Here is a 22062-nt window from a genome sequence, read left to right as displayed (position 1 = left end):
AGTTACAACGAAGTTAGCACAGATTTCAAACAGCTGTTCAATCCCGCTAGAGAATATTGAGCACTGATGAAAACAATGTCTTGAGGATTGAAAGCACATTTATCTTAAAACCATGTTCCTGACGCAGCCAGACAAAAATCGTATGCACAACTTTTAAACGGTTATGAGCTAAAATAAAACAAAACAGCCTACATATCAACATAAAATAATACACTGCAGTAAAATATAAACAAAACAAACAACAACAACAACAAAAAAAATTAAAACCCATAAAACCCCTTTTAAACTGATGCTATGAGGTTAGTTAAAAAATAGTACATGCATACAAAAAATAAATAATAATAGTACCATCATAGTTAAAAAAGTACTTACAAGATTTTTACGCACAAGGTTTGTGAATCTTTAAATTTTGCACTGTGAGTGTGGCAAATTCTCGAGTAAACAAACAAGCATCGCATTTTAGCATTCAGATCTTAGAGGTTGCATGCGTAACTTATTTCCATCAACAGCGCAATCTGCTGCGCAATACAGAAACCGTCTTAAAATTGCGCCACATTATGCCTTTAAAACAGCGTTAGCATTTAATATAAGCATGTTTTTGACTTACCCAACTGCCCAAATAACTTCAGCGGTAGTAAGCACAGGCACCAGATGCAGATGGATGACTTTAAAAAGACGTTAAAAAGTTCCATGTTTGAGTCTCACAGTTGCGCGTTTTTCCATGGGGATCCCATCGGAAAGTATAGGGCAGGTTGGTTACACAGGAAAAAAGTTTGCGGGGTGATTGAAAACTCTGCTCTTGATGTTGGCATGTATTCCTCCAAAGACTAAGGAAGTTTCCTTGCGCACAACATATTGTCCTTAATTTATGGGCGGTAAGAAGAATCCTGGACCATTTTTTTCCCCCTCGTGTGTGTGTAAACAGTCAGCTATCTTGAGGAGTAAAGGGGGCACTCCGAGTCAGAAGCCCTCAATTAACTGGAGAGTAGGAGGACACTTACAGGGTCTCTCTAGTGAAACAAACTCGCGAAAAGCAATGAAAAACTCAGAGAAAGGTAATTTGCAGAAGCTAAAATGGAGAAAAGATGATTATTTTCACATTAAATTAGATAAAATCGTTTTTCCATGGGGGCATGTTTCTGCACAAGACTTCACATTCAAACACGCTTCCAATTAGAAGCAAAAAGGTGTTTTACAATTGAATGAACTTTTAAAGGTCCACAAAGAACTTGTTAATATCTAGTTTAATGCTTTTGACCTGATGGGTCTTGGGTGTTTTCTAGGGTTACGGATAGAAAAACAATGCTAAATGTACCACAACTAATGCATAGCCTATTGTAGATACAAGAAAGAAAGAAAAAAAGAAGAAGAAAAAAGTATATGATTTTATGGGAAACATGAAACAAAAATGACAAGAAAAATGACAGCTTTCATAATAAGAGCCAAAACATAAATCATTAATTTGTTGCTAAATGGGGCTGTTTTTTTTTTTTTATCACTCTCTCAGCATCCTCTTACTGCATTCTACCAAAAATAAAATAAAATAAAAATAAATACAAATACACCTTTAACAATCCTTAAAAATCATTCAAATGTGTGAATTTGGTATTCTGGAAGTCTGTATCCTATTAGCCCAGATGAAAATGGTTGTGCTGCTTAAAGAAGTGTGAAAAAATAAGAAGAAATGGGGTCGAATGGACTAATAGCAATAAATGGGTGGTAAATTCTAATTATGGATGGCTGAATCTATGTTTGAGCTTTTTTTGTGGTACGTTTTGAATGCTAACACATGTACAAGTTCTTCAAAGCCCCCATGGGCTTCATTTTTCCTCTGTTAAAGGTCGATACCTAAAACCAATGCACAGAACCATAGAAGAACCAAAGAAAAATGATCCAAAGATTCGAATATAACATCTATACAGCAGTTCTTGAACCTTATCCTGCAAGGAACCAGCAAGGAACCTTTATTTAAATGCTGTTTAGATGACATTTTACCACACTTTCAGTGTGAATTCCCCTATCTGAGAAAATCTGGCACCTTTCAGTATCAGCTGATCTTCTTGAAAGCATCCAGCTTTTGGTCTCAAATCTTTAGCACCCCAGAGCTCATGATAAGGCCAAAACCTTGCCTCTCTGGGCTTGTTCTTCTCCAAACCAAATTCCTGACTGGCCAAATGTGTATATCCCTCTCAATCTCTTGGCACGGAGTGACTCGGATGCCACCTGGAAGAGGACGAGAAGGTTGCGCTATCTGAGGCTGAAGTTTTAGCCGTTATATCCGCTTCTAATGCCTGCAGTTTGGCTTAGAGAAGAATTTGAGGTCCCTGTCATGAACTGGCTTTAGTGAAGGTCTTTGAGTCTCATTCTCGCTCAAGCTGTTGGATTAAAGTTCAAACCTCATGCCAAGGGAGAGCCTTTGGACTTGGGCTGAAAAAAGTCTCCATCCCTCCTCTACAATTGATGTGCATCTCTGAGAAAGGATTTTCTTTTAAGCTGGAGCTTTGAATAGAAGATCCCCAGAAGTTGTGATCAAGGACCAGTTCTATGTTCCGAAATCTTATACCATCATAAGAGAAATATAAAACTTTTCTTAGATCATCTAAAGCTTCTAGACTTTACACTTGAGAGGAGCCTTTGGAGATCCTTTTACCCCCTCAGGAGTCACTAACCAGATAAAACTGTGGGAAATGTCCATATTCTCAAAGTCTGGAGGTGATTTTCCTTCCAGTGTGACCAAGGGGAATATTAATTAAAGTTATCTCCTAAAATTGTTATAAAAGGTGGGCAAAGAAAATGAGGACCTGGAATATTTTGAGTGATAATTACACAATCTTCTAGCAATGCAGTTAATGGATAGGTTACATTTTCTGGAATTGCAATGTTTTAATCAGGACCAATAAAGACTTTTACAGTCTAGACTTTCAGAATTGAATGCAAGAGTGAGTGAGAGTGAAGTGACATACGGCCAAGTATGGTGACCCATACTCGGAATTCGTGCTCTGCATTTAACCCATTCATAGTGCACACACACAGCAGTGAACACACACACGCACACACACACCGTGAACACACACCCGGAGCAGTGGGCAGCCATTTATGCTGCGGCGCCCGGGGAGCAGTTGGGGGTTCGGTGCCTTGCTCAAGGGCACCTCAGTCGTGGTATTGAGGGTGGAGAGAGCGCTGGACATTCACTCCCCCCACCTACAATTCCTGCCGGCCCGAGACTCGAACCCGCAACCGACTCTCTAACCATTAGGCCACGACTTCCCCCACAGGTAAGACAAGCAACCAATCAAACAAACAAACAAATAAATGCATTTGAAAATGTATAGGCATTGTATTTGCAATGCTAATCCATCTTTTTTTTTTTTTTTTTTTTTATTATTTCAGATATTTATTTATTTTTAAATAAGAGACAAATGAAAAAAAGACCCCATTCACCTTGTAAAATTAATCATCTAAAGGCATTCAATCAAAATATGAGCTACAAACTTTACCAGCATAAATGTGAAAAACACCATTTCAAAAATTAAAATACCTTGTAGATGAAGGACTTTTCAACTACAAGGTGTTTTATTATTGAAAACCCCTTCTGAAATCATACATCATGTACTGTGATGCTAAATCAAGATCCTTCATGTTTTAAAAGATCATGCTGTCGCATAAAGGTGGCAGTTTAGGAAACCTGTCACTCTGAAAGCCCTTTAAGACCTTGAAATACAATTTCAAAGGTCTGTTATTTAAAATATTCATCCCTCCCTTGCATATTTTTTTCCCCCTCTGACTTTGTGTTAGCTGCAGAGATTCTAGGTTTATTTTTTTTCTCAAAGCTTAAAGACACATTAATATTTAACTAGAAAAGATGAAATCGACATTCAATGACATTGACATGCAATTAATTATTCCCTCAGTGCAGCTGGAGCTTTAAAATACACTTTTCTGTCAGTTTAAGTTCAGATCGACAGAGGTCTATTTAACGCTAACTTCTCTAAAGCTATTTTAGGCAAAAACTATTCTTATCAATGTCTTTCATGCTGAGCTTTTGACTGAGCTTGTCTCGCTATCTCAAACACAAACATGCTTTTCCCCCATCTAAAACTGGCTTTTGTGGATGTGTTGACAAGCACCAGTCTTGCTTTCTTTGCTCTAACACTCATAAACAAACTTCACAGGGGGCTGAGTGTCAAATCAGCAGGTAACAAGCCAAGCCGTCTCAATTCTCCATGACACACTGAGCATTACATCGTTTAAGGGAGTATTTGGTAATTCATAAATTGTTAATGTGTATGTTCAGGCCTAAATCTGTCAAAGCGTAGTCCTGTTTCAACTGACATGCTGTTTTCTTCCACAAAATTGAGAAGAAAATTATTCACTGCAGCTCTTGCTGTGCTAATATAGTCATTAGATCAGAACTTTTCTCAGAAGATGATCTACTAATGTATGATTTGTGTTCATAATCAAATCTTATTTTGACTCCAGTGGATAAAAATGAAAACTGCATTCTTGTGGTACTATTTTTATTTTAAAATTTCTGAAAAAAAAAATATATATATATATATATATAGGCAGGCAGTAACCCATATATTTATAATATATTAGTAACCCATCACATTTCTTATAACATTTAAAATGTTGAAAATTCGGCGCAAAATATTGGACTAGCAATTGTCATTACACACAAAAAGAATACTGTATAATGTCCAAAATAAAATGTGCACATACAACCACAATCTAACCAATCCCACAAAAAATTCCCATCTGAGGCTGCATTTTACCACCATCTCTCCAAACAATGGGATAAACAAAGAAAAATCTTTACGACTGCCTGTTTAAAAGCTGACTGTAAATGTTTTCAGGCCAAAACCGCAAAGTCATCAGTGTCTGAGCATTATCAAGCTCAGGAAGGACTCTGATAGCTTGTCCCCTCCTAGAGCTTTCCCCTGACCGCTTCAAGCAACTTCACAAGAGAGAAAACATCATCCGGATGCTTTGATCTTAAACCTCTCCCAGGGAATCACAGACTGAAACCTGTTCCAGATGTCACCCGTGATGTTTACGATGAGAAAACGCAAACAAAAACCACGTCAAAGGAGAAGTTGAGTCGCTACTGATTGTCAGTCGTTCATTGACTTGTACAAGTGGTGCTAATCCGCTTTTGTAAAAGGACTTTTAATGTTTTGTTATTTGTTTGTATATTTAGAGTACACTAAATAGCCCACAATGTATTTCTTAAAGGTTCAGCCCAAAATAAAAATTTGCTTACTCTCATGCCATTCAAAATATAGTATGTTTGTTTATCAGAACAGATTTGGAGAAGAGTAGCAATACATCACTTGGATCCTCTCACCAATGGATCCTCTGCAGTGAATGGGTGCCGTCACAATGAGAGTCCAAACCGCTGATAAAAACATCATAATAATCGTAATCCACACCACTTCAGTCCATCAATTAACATCTTGTGAGATGAAAATTTGCATGTTTGTAAGAAACAAATCCATCTTTTAACTTCAAACCATGGCTTCTGGCAATAAATAAATAAATAAAAACGGAGGATTTGAAGAGTTTCTTTTCTTAAAAAAAAAGAAAAAAAAGAATTTCCGCCAAAATCAGTGTTGTATCTGGTCAGTATTGAAAAGTAAATTTTTAATTTTGCGCAAAATTAAATTATCCGCTATTCTGTCATGTTTTCTTCCTATCTGTTCAAACCGTGATAAACGCCAGTCTCCCTTCTCTGCAGAATGTGATACATCAGCTCCACCAATCACAGCGCACCATTCCACGCATTGTAGACAGTATTGGCGGCACTTTTCAATACACCCAGCATCCTAGGTTTTCTCACCTACTTTCTACTTTGTGATCAACAAACAGACAAAAAAATGTAGGGTTGGATGATAAATCGCATGTGCTTGTCATGCCCATCTCATCAGTAAAGCCGGTTCTGTGATTAGTAGTAAATCTCCATCACATGCTTTCAGATGGAGCGGCATTTAATACACAGAGCCGTAGATCACGGACAAGCTACGCAATATCGCGTTCATAATCACAGATGAATCGCATTCGCTTATGAACGCGATATTGCATAGCTTGTCAGTGTAAGTGTTTTTTTTTTCTCTCTTTTTTCTCAACTCTTCATTTATTCATAATATGGCTTACTTCAGTGACTCTCAGCAAATTTTCTTTCTTTGATGATCTGGTGATCAGTAATTATGAACAAATCAACAATAACACTACAAAACGTGATACATTTATTAATTTAATTATTATCAATAATAATAAAACAATATAAAATTCTGTATCAAAATCGAATAGTGACCACTAGTGACCAAGATGGCGGCGCGAACACATCGCGAGGCTCAGCGTCTCTCCAGTTTTTGCAATTTTGCAGTATTTTTCCTGCTCATCTCGGGTCTGTTCTCACTGAACAGCTTTGCCTTAACATCATACACCCGACAGGAGCTTTTGGATATCGGTCTGCACTTTTCCAACAGTTTTATAACCAATCATCGACTCATCCCGGAGATCTCCAGAACACTGCTCGGCCGGGCGGAAGTGCTCACAGGCGGCGCCGAGATCGTAAACAAAGGCGGGGGAAGCGCGGAGGACTAAGAGCTAAGCTAAAGCTAACACCGCACCGGCTCTCTTTACCCAGCATTTTCCTCGCTAATGTGCGGTCATTGGTGAACAAAATGGATGAAATACGACTTCGCATCACCCATAGTAAGAAACTTTTGGACTGCAATGTCATGGTTTTCACTGAAACATGGCTACATAGCGACATACCCAATAATGCTATTGATCTAACAGGACGTTACACGCTCCGAGCAGATAGAATGGCAGATGACTCCGGCAAGACCAGAGGTGGAGGATTGTGCATTTATGTGAACAAAGCTTGGTGTACGAACTCTGACATTGTTGGAAAACACTGCTCACCTAACCTAGAGTTTCTCATGGTTAAGTGTAGACCTTTCTATCTGCCGCGGGAGTTCACTTCCACCATCATAACTGCAGCCTATATTCCCCCGGATGCTAATGCCAAGCTTGCTATGAACGAACTGCATGCGGCCATTAGTAAACAACAGACTGTACACCCGGAAGCTGCATTTATTGTTGCGGGTGATTTTAATCACTCCAACTTAAAGACAGTGCTCCCCAAATTCCATCAGCATGTCTCCTGGCACACTAGAGGAGAAAAAACTTTGGATCATGTTTACACAAACATCGCAGGAGCTTACATCGCGACTCCCCTCCCCCACCTGGGACAGTCTGATCACCTTTCTTTGTTTCTCACCCCCAAGTATTCACCCCTCATCAACCGTGTGAAGCCATCAGTGAAGACCATCAAAGTGTGGCCAATGGGAGCAGAGTCTGTACTTCAGGACAAATTTCAACAAACGGACTGGAGTATGTTTGCTTCCCAGGCTGCCAGTGTCTCTCACACGGACATTGACATCTATACCACCTCTGTACTGGATTACATCAATACCTCCATTGACAGTGTTACAACAGAGAAACAGATCACAACGTACCCTAATCAGAAGCCATGGATGAACAAGGAAGTGCGGCTCCTGCTGAAAGCCCGCAACACTGCTTTCAGATCAGATGACGCTCAGGCCTACAGCATATCCAGGGCTAACCTGAAGAGGGGCATCAAGAAGGCCAAGCACTGCTACAAGCTAAAGGTAGAGGAGCATTTTTACAACTCTGACCCCCGGCGCATGTGGCAGGGCATCCAGGTCATCAGTGACTACAAGCCATGCAACTCCACTCCAACGGTCACAGACGTCTCCTTCCTTGATGAGCTAAATGACTTTTATGCTCGCTTTGAGAATAACAACAAGGAGACAGCCACCAAGATCACACTCTCAGGAGACCATCAGACCCTCAAACTCACCTCCACAGATGTCTGCACAGCATTGAGCCGGATCAATGCATGCAAGGCCGCTGGCCCTGACGGCATTCCTGGACATGTGCTCAGGATATGTGCAGAGCAGCTCGCAGAGGTCTTCACAGACATTTTCAACCTGTCCCTCACCCAAGCAACTGTGCCAACATGCCTTAAGGCCACATCCATTGTGCCAGTGCCGAAACACTCCTCCCCGACGTGCCTGAATGACTACCGCCCCGTAGCACTCACACCCATTGTAATGAAGTGCTTTGAGCGACTGGTCCTGGCACACCTCAAGAACTGCCTCCCACCCACACTGGACCCACACCAATTTGCCTACCGTAGCAATAGGAGCACTGAGGATGCAGTATGCACAGTACTGCACTCGGTACTCACACACCTGGATAATAACAACACTTATGCACGGATGTTGTTTGTTGATTTCAGCTCAGCATTCAACACCGTCATTCCCTCCAAGCTGATCACTAAACTTGGAGACTTGGGTGTTAACACCTCCCTCTGTAGCTGGATTATGGACTTTCTGACCAACAGACCTCAGCATGTTAGGTCAGGCCACACCTGCTCCACCACCATCACACTCAACACCGGCGTACCACAGGGCTGTGTGCTGAGCCCATTCCTCTACTCCCTCTACACCCATGACTGCAGGCCTGTGCATGGATCCAACTCCATCATCAAGTTTGCTGACGACACCACAGTGATTGGCCTCATCAGAGACAACGATGAGACTGCCTACAGGGAGGAGGTACAGCACCTGGCTGCATGGTGCGCTGACAATAACCTGCTCCTCAACACCAGCAAGACAAAGGAACTTATTGTGGACTTCAGGAAGAAGAAAAGTGGAACGCATGACCCCATCCACATTAACGGGATGGTTGTTGAACGTGTCTCCAGCTTCAAGTTCCTGGGAACCCACATCTCGGAGGACCTGACCTGGACCACCAACACATCCAGCCTAGTCAAGAAGGCTCACCAACGCCTCTTCTTCCTTAGGACGCTGAAGAAGAACCACCTGTCTCCAATCATCCAGCGGAACTTCTACCGGTGTGCAATTGAAAGCATCCTGACCAACTGCATCACAGTCTGGTATGGGAACTGCACAGTTGCTGACCGCAAGGCACTGGAGAGGGTGGTGAAAACCGCCCAACGCATCACAGGGACACCACTTCCTGCCATTGAGGACGTCCAGAGAAAACGCTGTTTACGTCGAGCTCGCGGCATTCTTAAGGACTCCTCTCACCCTGACCATAGACTGTTTAAATTACTGCCTTCTGGGAGGCGCTTCAGGAGCCTCCGATCAAGGACAAGCAGACTCAGGAACAGCTTTTTCCCTACAGCTGTTTCCCTACTAAACTCTGCCCAATGATACCCCCCTCACACACCACCACAAACTCTTCACCCCTCCCCATCATTAAAATCGGTTAAAAAACAAAAACAAAAAAAAATCATCCACACACTGAGTACTATGCACTGGAAATTTTTATTTCTATGCACTTTCAATGTTCATTGCACTAGTATTTATATATCTTAATGTATAGCTTATTCATATCCATTTGTAATTATATTCATAGTTTTTGCTCATAGTGTACATTTACTGTACAATCCATCTGTATAGTATGTTCATATCACCCATCTGTATATCATACTGATAGTATTTAAAAATTTGTAAATTATGTCCATAGTACTACTGCCTTATCTGTATATTCTGTACATATGTAACTATTGTAGACACTGTATATCCTGTACCTCTGCTTATTGCACTTCTGGTTAGATGCTAACTGCATTTCGTTGCCCTGTACCTTACATGTGCAATGACAATAAAGTTGAATCTAATCTAATCTAATCTAATCTAATCTAATCGAATAGCCTTTCTCCACCTTAAACAAAATCTTTCTTTTTGGTTGGTGTAATCAAGGCTGCATGACTGGGAAAAATAATATTAAACAATAATATCACAGACCACTTTTGATAAACCAGTTAAATTCTAAAGCATATAATCGAGTGACATAAAAACATTCCTTTGTTTAAAAATGACACAGCAACACTGGCTCAACCAATAGTGTGAGTTTAGGGTGGGGCTGCCAGTCTGGCCAACCAATGATAGAGAGGGGAGCCCAGAAAATACACATTTAATCTTCAAATTAGCTCTGAAAAACATGACATGACAAAAACATGGAACAGGTTATGACAATTGTTTAAAAAAGCTTAACAAACTTTGGACAGGTAACAACATACCCAGAGACCTTTACAGAGCCAACACTAAAAGCCACTAATGTTGCAGAGATGTCCTCCGTCTCAGAGGTGTCTGGGAAACACTATAATGAGGGTATAAAGTGGTTTTATGGGCCCACATCATTCACAGAGTGAGCAGCAGGACGTTCTGAGGTTCGTTACTGTAGACCGCAGGAGTTCTTCTCCACAGTAGTGCCCACCATATGTGATTTATCGTTAATTAAACATCATTACAGATCAGACTGGACCCATTTTATGTAACCATGTACTCACGTGTTAATTAATCATCCTCATCTATCAAAAGGTTAAATGTATACTCGTAAATGTTAAATAGCGTTTATATGATTTAATATCCCCTTGCAAAAAAAATGTGGAATTTTGTCAGGGAATAATATGGTATTTATATTTTAGGTTTGTTTTTAAAAGTTTTTGTAAAGCAACTTCAGGTCTTAGAGCTGTTTTGGTCATTGCAATGAATGAATACAGTGTTATCAGGAATATCCTGTCTTTCACTAAGAAAACGGATCAAACAGACATGGAGGTGGACAGTTTGAAGGCAAGATCAGGCGTGACACTGCATGTAAGATATGGACTGGTGCAGAGAAACAGAATGAGAGAGAGGGGGGGGCTGATGCAGGGGTCAGTGGGGGTCTGTCTGGTTGTTGATTTGTTGAAAGTCAATACAGTTTTCACTGCAGGGGTTACAGCATCATGATAAGGAGAGCTGCGGTCTATTATTTACTGCTTCAGTGTCTCAGATACCTATTAAAACTAATTCAGAAGCCAGAATGCAGGAGCACTCATTTATATTGCTGCTGATGGAGGTGGACAATTTTATAATTGTATAATTTTCCAAAACATACCAGTTTTTGTGTCAGACTGCTAAAATAAGCCCAAAAATATACCTAATCAAATTTGCCATTAAACATATCTAAAAATGCTTAAATGTACTTAACAAAACAGCAAAATCCACTATCCAAAGCAACTTACAAATTAGGAAAACAAAGTGATTAAAACAACAAAACATATTCCAGAATAGTACAAGAGAGAGTTTTAAACTTTAAACTTTTGTGGCATCTATATATATATATATATATATATATATATATATATATATATATGTATATATATATATATATATATGTATGTATATATGTATATTTACACCGTCAACTATTTAGAATCTGCCGTTGCTGCAATGTTAACGCAAAAACATCACATTAGAAATAATGGCTTTAACGTAGCATAATTGTGTCAAAATTGCTTTTATAACGGTGCAATTAGCAAGAAGTCAATACTTAACTTAAGATTTTAGACCAATATGGTCAGTTTGTCCGTTTCTGCTCTGACGACGAACATATTTCCAAACAAAACCTCAGCTGAACCATCAAGTGCCGCCAAGCAAAAACAGAGATGTTTCATTCTTGGGTGAATTAGCGTGTTTGAATTAATTAATTGAACGAACGATTCATTGAATCACTCGTAAACACAGCTCTGAATAAATCAGTGTTTTTGAATGAATCGGTTGAGTGAATGGTTGACTTACTCATAAAGAACAGTATTACATTCCTGGACATTTCAGCGCTGCTAAATGAATCAGTTTGAGTAATTGATTAAGTGATGATAGTCGCTTGTCGCCATCTACTGGGAGTAAACAACATAAATTGTATAATATAGAGTAAATATCAAAGCAACACCATACAAGGTCACAACCTTAAGGTTGAGAATATGAGCTTTAATTGCATAAAATATGCTTTTTGATATATTTTTATATTTTATTGATCTGTGTCATGCTGTCAGAGTCTGACAGACTCATAAAATGGCATATCTGTGCACACCTATGAACACAGAATCACAGAACTGCACACCGTTCATCTCTGGACCAGGTGCTCTTACAGATAAGACCTGAGGAGGTGTGAATACATGAAAACACAGATGAAAGATAAAAAAAAAAAATGATTTCAGGACATTTAATTTCTAGGACATGCTAGCATTCATTGCTTATTTTATGATTAATTTATGAACTGTTTTGATAAAAGGTAAATATTATATTATGAAAAATGGTCACAGTTTTTGAAACATATATAATGATTAACCTTTTTAGAGTAAAAAACATTCCCATTTTCCCATGTAACTACGGCCTAATTAGATGTGTCCTCAAACAGAAGGTGAAGTGTCCCTGTTCTAATTTAATCAAAGCCTGTTTCTGAACGGTAATTACAGTGATTAAGAAAATGAAGTGTGTTTGAGGGGGAAAGGAAGATGTTTTCTTCGCTACTTCTACTCTCAGTTGATTACAAGCCACTTTGCAAGCTGACTGGCAGCCAAATGTTACACAGTGATTCCTGCATTGCAATTACTGAATTAGCGGTGAGCTTCAAACCTGCTGCTTTTGAACTGCAGTTTCAAACTGGTGGGAATTTGTCACAGAGGTAAGCGTAATTAAATCTAATGGTCAGAATAATAGTTAAATAATAGATTAGTGGTCAATATTTTGGCTAGCAAGGTTTAGTTAGCCCCTGCTGGTGGCCAGTTGTAACTGAAACAATTTGATGCAAAAAACAAACAAACAAACAAATAAATAAATAAACATATATATATATATATATATATATATATATATATATATACATACATATATATATATATATATATATATATATATATATATATATATATATATATTATATTTGAAAGTGAAAGCCATTCAGTGAAAGCCATTCAAAACTAGAAACATTTACATTCAAAGCTGAAAACGGGACATGAATAGAAAAATTGAACTGATGGAGAAATCACTTTCTTTCATGTCAAATTAAATAGGCTAAGTTACAGGGGAAAAAATGTGTCTTAAAGTAAATTAAGTGACTCTGCTCAGTGAGGTCAGTGGTGAAATGAAAAACTCTGAACGATTCACTTAGTATAATTCTAATTCAAATATGTCACGCGAACAAAGAGACCGGATTCAGTTGCGGATGCTTAACATACAGTTTATTGTGTCACAAACAGAAAGGAGTCCACGGCGGCGAAAGCTCCGAGTCGGCAGATCTCCTTAGCGCAGGGATGCAGTGGGCGGCACCCAGGCGAAGAGACTCAGGAAGATCCAGGGAGTCGAAGAAGGAATCCCGTAACAGGAGCCAGCGGAGCGAACAGGAACGCGAGGACAAACACCAAGGATCTGACAACACAAGGTGAGGTTAGCACAGCTGATATAGAGCCGCAAACGAGCCACACCTGGGTTGATTAGCTCGCTGTGGTAATCAGGCACGCCCACTCACACACACACACACACATACACACAACCGTACGAAGCCCAGATGAGACCGTGATCCCATGAACCGTGACAGTACCCCTCCTCCTAAGAGTGCCTCCTGGCGTTCTCAGCAGATCTTACCTGTTGATTGTAATCATCAATCAGTGAGTGATCCAATATGTCCCTGGCAGGAACCCAACTTCTCTCCTCCGGACCGTAACCCTCCCAGTCCACCAAGTACTGGAATCCGCGTCCCCTTCGTCTCGAGTCCAGAATACGATTAACCGAAAAAGTGGGTTCCCCATCTACGAGACGCGGCGGTGGGGGAACCGGAGTGGGCGGATTAAGTCGTGAATGAAAAACAGGTTTGATTTTGGAAACATGGAACACGGGATGAATTCTCCGGTACGCCGGAGGAAGTTTAAGGCGGACTGCCACTGGGTTAAGGATCTTAGTGACAGCAAAAGGGCCAATAAATTTGGGAGCAAGCTTATTACACACGGGGCGGAGAGGAATATTTCTAGTAGAAAGCCAAACTTTTTGACCAACGACGTAGACGGGAGGCCTCGACTGGTGGCGATCGGCCTTGGCCTTGGTGTGTGCTCCCACCCGGAGAAGAGTCTCACGGGCTCTTTTCCAGGTGCGATGACACCTCTGGACGAAGGCGTGAGCCGAGGGGACAGCGACTTCGGATTCCAGACTGGGAAAAATAGGTGGCTGGTAACCTAAGCTACACTCGAACGGTGAGAGGCCCGTAGACGACACTGGTAACGAGTTATGAGCGTACTCAACCCACGAGAGTTGTTGGCTCCAAGAAGTGGGATTCTGTGTGACTAAACACCGCAACACCCTCTCGAGATCCTGGTTAGCCCGCTCAGTCTGACCGTTGGTCTGAGGGTGAAAACCCGAAGACAGACTAACACTCGCCCCCAGCAGACGACAAAACTCTCTCCAAAATTTGGATACGAACTGGGGCCCTCTGTCAGAGACCACGTCTACCGGGAGGCCATGAACACGAAAGACATGATCTACAACGGTCACCGCTGTCTCCTTGGCAGAGGGTAATTTGGGCAAGGGGATGAAATGAGCCGCCTTCGAGAACCGGTCAACTACGGTCAAAACAACCGTATTGCCCTGGGAGGGCGGGAGGGCAGTAACGAAATCGAGTGCAATGTGTGACCAGGGTCTCGAAGGGACGAACAGCGGTTGGAGTAGCCCCTCTGGTGGGCGATTGGAAGTCTTACCCCGAGCACAGACTGAGCAGGCTAAAACAAAATCCCGGATGTCACGGGCCATGGAAGGCCACCAGAACCGCTGCCTAACCAGAAAACTGGTGCGACCAATTCCTGGATGGCAAGCCACATTAGAGCAATGACCCCACCTGATAACGTCGGACTGTACTCTCTCCGGCGCAAACAACCGGCTCGTTGGGCAACCGGGAGGAGGCGTTACCCCTTCTAAGGCTTTCCGAACCTTCGACTCGATCTCCCAAGTGAGTGTGGAGATAATAAGTCTCTCAGGTATAACACACTCGGTAGAGTACGGGCGTTCCGAATGATCAAAAATGCGTGACAGCGCGTCGGGTTTGGTGTTCTTAGAACCCGGTCGATAAGAAAGGGTGAACTCGAAACGGCCGAAAAATAATGCCCAGCGAGCCTGCCTGGAGTTGAGGCATTTAGCGGTTCTGATATACTCAAGGTTCTTATGATCGGTCCAGACGATAAAAGGGACCCCCGACCCCTCTAACCAGTGACGCCATTCCTCCAAAGCCAGCTTAACAGCCAGCAACTCTCTGTTACCAATGTCGTAATTGCATTCGGCGGAGGATAATCGATGAGAGAAAAACGCGCAGCGATGAACCTTGTCGTCCGCGGCAGCACGCTGAGATAACACCGCACCTACCCCCACCTCCGACGCGTCGACCTCCACCACGAATTGACGTGCGGGATCAGGGGCAACGAGGATGGGAGCCGAAACGAAGCGGCTCTTGAGGTTGGAGAATGCGGCCTCAGCCGCACTTGACCACCTGAACGTCACCCTGGTGGAGGTCAAGGCAGTCAGAGGAGCGGCTAGTTGGCTGAAATTGCGAATAAAACGCCGGTAGAAATTGGCGAACCCCAGAAACCTCTGCAGGGCCTTACGGGAATCAGGGGTTGGCCAATCCACCACAGCCTTAACCTTATCGGGATCCATGCGTATCCCCTCGGACGAGATGATGTACCCCAAAAACGGAACTGACTGTGCGTGAAACGCGCACTTCTCCGCCTTGACAAAAAGCCCATTCTCGAGCAGCCTTTGGAGCACCCGCCTGACGTGCTGAACATGTTCCTGGAGAGAAGAAGAAAAAATCAATATGTCATCCAGGTAGACATATATGAACTGATCGACCATGTCTCTCAGCACGTCATTGACGAGTGCCTGGAAGACCGCGGGGGAGTTGGATAGCCCAAAAGGCATAACCAGATATTCAAAATGCCCCCTGGGGGTATTAAAAGTGGTCTTCCATTCATCTCCCTCTCTTATACGGACCAAATGATAAGCATTACGCAAATCCAATTTGGTGAAGTAGGAGGCTCCCTGCAACCGCTCGAAAGCTGAAGACATCAACGGTAAAGGATAAGTATTCTTTACCGTGATGTTGTTCAAGCCTCTGTAGTCAATGCAAGGTCGCAAGGAGCCATCTTTCTTCGCGACGAAAAAAAATCCTGCCCCAGCTGGAGAAGAAGAAGGACGAATGAACTTGGCTGCCAGAGAATCAGAAATATATTTCTCCATGGCCCCCCTTTCTGGAACAGAAAGTGAGTATAATCTGCCCTTAGGTGGAGACGTACCTGGAACTAGGTCTATCGCACAGTCATAGGGACGGTGAGGAGGAAGAGAAGCAGCCCTGGACTTACTGAACACTTCCTTCAGGTCGTGGTACTCTGCGGGCACGTTTGACAGGTTCACCGCCTCATCCTGCAACAGAGAACGAGACACAGAGGAACAGGTTGACACTAGACAAGACGCATAACATGATTCGCTCCAAGCAGACACAGAATTCTGGCCCCAATCGATCCGGGGGTTGTGTTTTGTGAGCCAAGGATGGCCCAACACAACAGGTGCTAAAGGAGAGTCAGTGAGAAAAAAAAATAATCCTTTCGGTATGATTGCCAGATGTGATGAGAGTAATGGAATTAGTGGAGTGAGTAATCGGAGGCAGTGATTGTGCCTTAACAGAAATCCTGTGGTCGAGAGTGACAATGGGAATGAGAAGCTGTTTGGCAAAAGCAAAATCCAAAAAATTACCTTCAGCACCCGAGTCCAATAAAGCCTTGCACTTCTGACTTCTGGCCGCCCACTGCAATCTAACCGGGAGGAGAGTATTAGCCGAGGTCTTGTTAAGGGAGATACCACCCGACAGCAACCTCAGATCTGCTGTCGGGCTTGCCCTTTTACGGGACATTCGGCTAGGAAGTGTCCAGCAGTCCCGCAATATAAACACGGACCCCGCCTTCTCCGACGCTCTCTCTCCTCCCGGGAAAGCCGAGCTCTCCCCACCTGCATGGGTTCGTCTCCTGACGGATGACTGATCGCATCATCGGTGTTGGTGAGAGAATACTCAGGAAGCGTGAGATCCCGTAAATGACGACTTCACTGACCCCTCTGGTGGAGGCGTGCGTCAACGCGCAGTGCCAGGTCTATGAGTCCTTCCAAATCTGGAGGTAAATCCAACATAAAGATCTCTCTTTGGATGCGATCAGCCAACCCATGCAGAAACATGTCCCACTGCGCCCTCTCGTTCCATCTGCTCTCTGCTGCTAGAGTCCGAAACTCGATGGAATAGCAGGAGACGGTCCCCTCTCCTTGCTGGAGGTCAGCTAATCTCCTAGCTGCCTCGCGGCCTGTCGCAGCGCGATCGAAGACCCGTCTCATCTCCTCCTTGAGGTCGTTGAACGAAGAGCAGCAGAGATGTCGGTTCTCCCATACCGCCGTTCCCCACAACGCTGCCTTACCGGTCAGCAGCGTTAACACCAGAGCCACCTTAGCCTCCTCAGTGGCAAATCTCAGAGGCTGGAGGGAAAATAAAACATAGAGCACTTGGTTAAAAAGGCTCTGCAGAGATCGGGTTCCCCTCCATACATCTCCGGTGTGGGTAGTCTGGGTTGTTTACAAGGGCAGAAACTGATTCCATGTACGCAAACAATCTGTACAAAATACCTGCTATTAATATTACGTTACTTATTAATGGTTGTTAACTTTTCAACAGTAAAAACTTACTTGTGCAGCAGGCAGGTCTCTGCATATCATCAGTTTTAAGGATCTTAAATTGCGTCTCTAATCTCTTACATTCTGAGTGAGGTTTTTATGTTCCTGTTCACCGGCTGTGTGACTGAGATTTAGTTTGACAGGAACTTTCAGTGCCCCCTGCTGCCTTTGAATACTCACAAAAGTTTCTGAAGAACTCCTGGGGACTTGAGTTGGACAACTCTTTCACTGGATTACCAGCTAGATTACTCGCAGGTGACACGAGGCATAGATAAAACATACAAGACGCGTGGATTAGAGGATTCATATCATTGTTATCAAAGTTCTTCAAATCTGCAGCAAAAAAACTTTGAAACTCTACTGGAATGAATATAAATTATAATATATTCTACACCTGCAGATATTAGCTGCTAATAAAATAATCTTTTTTGAGTGTATGACAAGCTAAAAATGAGTAAAGTTTAATAAAAGTTTGAAAACCTAAAGGATAAAAACCTTGGAAAATGGCAAAGGTGTCATTTTAGCAGTTGTTGATTATTATAGATCAGAGCTAGTCTATTTCACTAGTGCACTGAGGTTTCTACAAATTAAGTAACATTTGGAGAAATACATTTTTTGCAAGACAAACCAGATTTGAAGGATGGCAAGACTTTGGCACAAGCAAAATGACATAAATTAACTTCCAAAGGGAATATGATTGGTATGCTGTTGCTCTTCATCTAGATGAAATGCTATAAATAAACCCATCTATTCATGTTCTGTAAGAAAGTTTGCTGGACTTTTTTTTTTTTTTTTACCAGCATATAATTAAAAAGACTTTAATGATCAGAAAGTACACTAAAAAGAGCAAAAGAAAAGCAAAGAAAAAACCCTTACAAGCAACAAGACGTGGCATACATACTGTATATATGTAGTCTGTATGATGTATGTTAAATACATAGCAGTTGCATTATATTTAGTAATTTTAAAATGATCGCGTCAGTGTCTTTGTTAATATTTTTCCTCTTGTTCATAATTAGAGCAATGATTTTGGTACACCAAGAACAGCAATAGTTATTAGGTTTCGAGATTTTAAGACAGTTCCATCCCCTGCTCCAAACTTTCCTGCTCTGAATCTGTGTTTCTGCAGCAGCTTTTTTCTCCACATCCGCACAAGTCATACACAGTCACAGCAAACAATGTTACAATGCTGAAGACAAGGAGTAGAACATAACTTGCCATCTGAAAGACAATGCAGAATTATTATGCAGTTATTAATAGAAAACTGGGAAACACTTTACAATACAGGTGCACAAACATGCATTAAATAATGCTAAACTAATGCACAGATAATCATGAGTTAACAACTCATGAAGAACTAAACCATTTATTAGTGATTACTGCATCAGCAAATTAATGCATATTAGTGTCACCGTAAACTGTACATCTACCTGAATGTAGCTGGGTTATGATATTAACTAAGCATGTTAGACTTTACACTCATTTATTTAATTTGTGTTAATAGTGGGAAAAAACAAACAAAAACAAAACAAAACAATAAGACGTCACTTACCTTTGACGTAACAATATAGTCAATAGTCAGATCTCGTAGATAAGTCTCTCTGTTTGCGTCCTTTCCAGTGGGTTTACACCATTTTGTTTGCAGCACTTCATCATAAACATACTCTCCTTTCCAGTCTGATAGACCACAGGCAAAATAATCACCATCATACAACAAGAGCATTACCCAAACCAAGGGAGGAATTAGGCAGTGCAGCAAAGATTTAAAACAAAGACAGAAAGTATTGCATCTTTTCTTTTTGTGCTGACATGTTGCACAGAAGCATCCTAGACAACACCAGATATTGGTGTTTTTTAAAGGTCTTGTTAGGAGGAACATTAACATAAAAGCAAAAACAGGAGGTGCAGCAAACATTAAGCTTGCTAGTTCTTCATGCCATAATCTTCCACATGGACATGTAAATTGGACATCAATCAGTGCCTCTAATCCAAATAACAAAAGGCTCAATGGAAAAGTGGTGAAAACAGTAGTTGCAGTCAGCTGGTCCTTAAAGTACTTGGAAAGGTTTCGTAGCACCGACATCTTTTAAGGATCAGTCAACACACCACAGCTATGTTTGATGATTTTTTGCTGCTCCTTTGTCTGTGTATATACAAATGATCTTTGATGAACAATATAATAATCATGAACAGTACATGTTTTATTTTTAAGATACAAGCTTAGCTTAAGTATAAGCAACACATTACAACAACACAAGTTTACATTATATCAAGAAGTTAATAAAGACATTACCTTTAGGAAAAAGCGGACGCTGTGTGTATAGCTTCTCAGGAAAAGGTGAAGCAGTGGACAATCATTTAGACTCTTTAGATATCTGCGCTGCTGCTGTGATTTCCATAGGACCACAAGTTGTTAAATATTGTGTATTAAGCATGGGCAGGTACTTCAAAATGGGTGTACCATTCAACTAAAATTCACTGCATTATATTTCATTATTGCCCTTGAACTTCTACCTGTACAGCTGTATGCATAACATTGTGTACATTCATCTCACAGCACACCTAATTATACATTGCCTAACATTACCGACCTTTTATGTTTTACTATCTTTTTTCTTCACATATATGTTTATATATTATAAACTGAAAATCAGGATAGGATTGTATTGTCAACTGTGTGCATTGTCAAATTTCAATGCCATGTGTACTTTGCAACCAACAAAGTTTTCCGTTCTATTTGACTTGTATGGGTTTGTAGGCATATAATGAAGACTTGGCACCAGAATAAAACTTAGAAGACACAAAAAGGCCATTATTTTAAATATACACTACCTCACACAAAATACATACAGTACATATACAACTTCAAAATAAACAAAACAAACATAAAGCTTTCTTTACTTTTGTCAGTACATACATTCATATTTGAAAGGCCTTACGGTGTGGGCACATTTACTGTATACTGTTGTTCTACTAAATTTTGGAGGCAAAATTCAGTCACTTAAAGGACTGAGCCGCACTGACCAACAGAAATCAATGGTCAGTGGAAAATATACTGAAATATTATTGTGGCCATACATTTAAAAACAAAAGTTACAAAATCAGATAGGTATGAAGAGCTCAATAAAATGCTGAACTGAGCTGAGAGCATCTTCTGATGTGCATATGAGTTTTTAATTATTTTATTTACTTATTTATTTATTTATTTTTGAAAGTATACTTTTGCCTCGTTCTGTCTCTTGAAATCTCCAGAAGTGAAATCCACCAGATTTACATAAATGAAACAGATATCATTTATTTCATTCAAACCTGTGTTGACATGTTGTGGTCTCATTTAAACAATCCTAAATGAATGATTCCCAAGATTGCAAACACAATACCCAGATGTAGGTTTATGAATGTTTTCACTTTCACTTAGCAAGAGCCTTTTTTAACTCACCACATCAAGAGATCCAGACATAGTGTAGAAACATCTACAAATGCATACATGCTGGGACAACATCAACACACCCATTATAATACCCTTACTTTATTAAAGAACGTTTTTATTTTTTCACTGTAATTCAAAGGCATGTTATGTAAACTTACTGTATCAGAATAAAACATTACTACAATACCATTACTAGTGATATTGGATTAAGTAATAAACAATACATTTCCCTTGAAGCAAACAAATAAAATAAATTAAATGTAAATGGGAAAATACAGGTGCATCTCAATAAATTAGAATGTCGTGGAAAAGTTCATTTATTTCAGTAATTTAAATCAAATTGTGAAACTTGTGTATTAAATAAATTCAATGCACACAGACTGAAGTAGTTTAAGTCTTTGGTTCTTTTAATTGTGATGATTTTGGCTCACATTTAACAAAAACCCACCAATTCACTAATCTCAACAAATTAGAATACTTAGTACTTACTATAGTTGTCAAAGCCATAGCTAGGCAAATGCTAAGATGTCAAGATGATGAAAAATTGAATTTGAAGAGTTACCAAAATGTACATCACCAGGACTGGCCTTATGCACCCAACTGGAAGTCACAAACATTGACAAATGATGGATACTCTACTACCTCGACTGAGGACGAAGAAGAAGTATACAGATGAACCATACCCTGGGTGTAAGTGCTAGCCTAACCTCTGCCCAAGGGTGTCCCTCTACGATGCGCAAAGTGTCTGGGCTAAAGATCAACTATGCTATTTGTGTGTGATGTTACATGTTTTATGTTTTGAATCTTTATTTCTGTATACATAACTGTGACAACCACAGGCAAGTGCTGAACCAATTGCACACTCATGCTTATAACATTGTTTTATCTTAAATGAGGGATTAGTGAGACAATACTTTTACTCCTTCCTTGTCAATTGTGGGGGAGAGGTTTGGTCCTGCTGCTCTGCCAGAGTGCTGTTGCATAATCTAGTCATTG

At 40.9% G+C, this 22062-nt stretch overlaps 1 protein-coding gene across 1 annotated transcript in view; it reads right to left on the bottom strand.

The window, feature by feature from the left end:
* LOC306875178 (von Willebrand factor D and EGF domain-containing protein) overlaps window positions 1-829 on the bottom strand; it is a 69519-nt gene extending 68690 nt beyond the window's left edge. Inside the window, exon 1 of the mRNA XM_079425624.1 lies at window positions 608-829. Within this exon, the coding sequence (XP_079281750.1) occupies window positions 608-692 (85 nt within the window). The 5' untranslated portion in view covers window positions 693-829. The remainder of the gene's footprint in view (window positions 1-607) is intronic.
* Between the last annotated feature and the right edge of the window lie 21233 nt (window positions 830-22062).

This window comes from Barbus barbus (genome assembly GCF_936440315.1).
Source record: "Barbus barbus genome assembly, chromosome: 9".
In the NCBI taxonomy this organism is placed as follows: Eukaryota; Metazoa; Chordata; class Actinopteri; order Cypriniformes; family Cyprinidae; genus Barbus; species Barbus barbus.
This window is presented reverse-complemented; position numbering and strand designations above follow the sequence as displayed.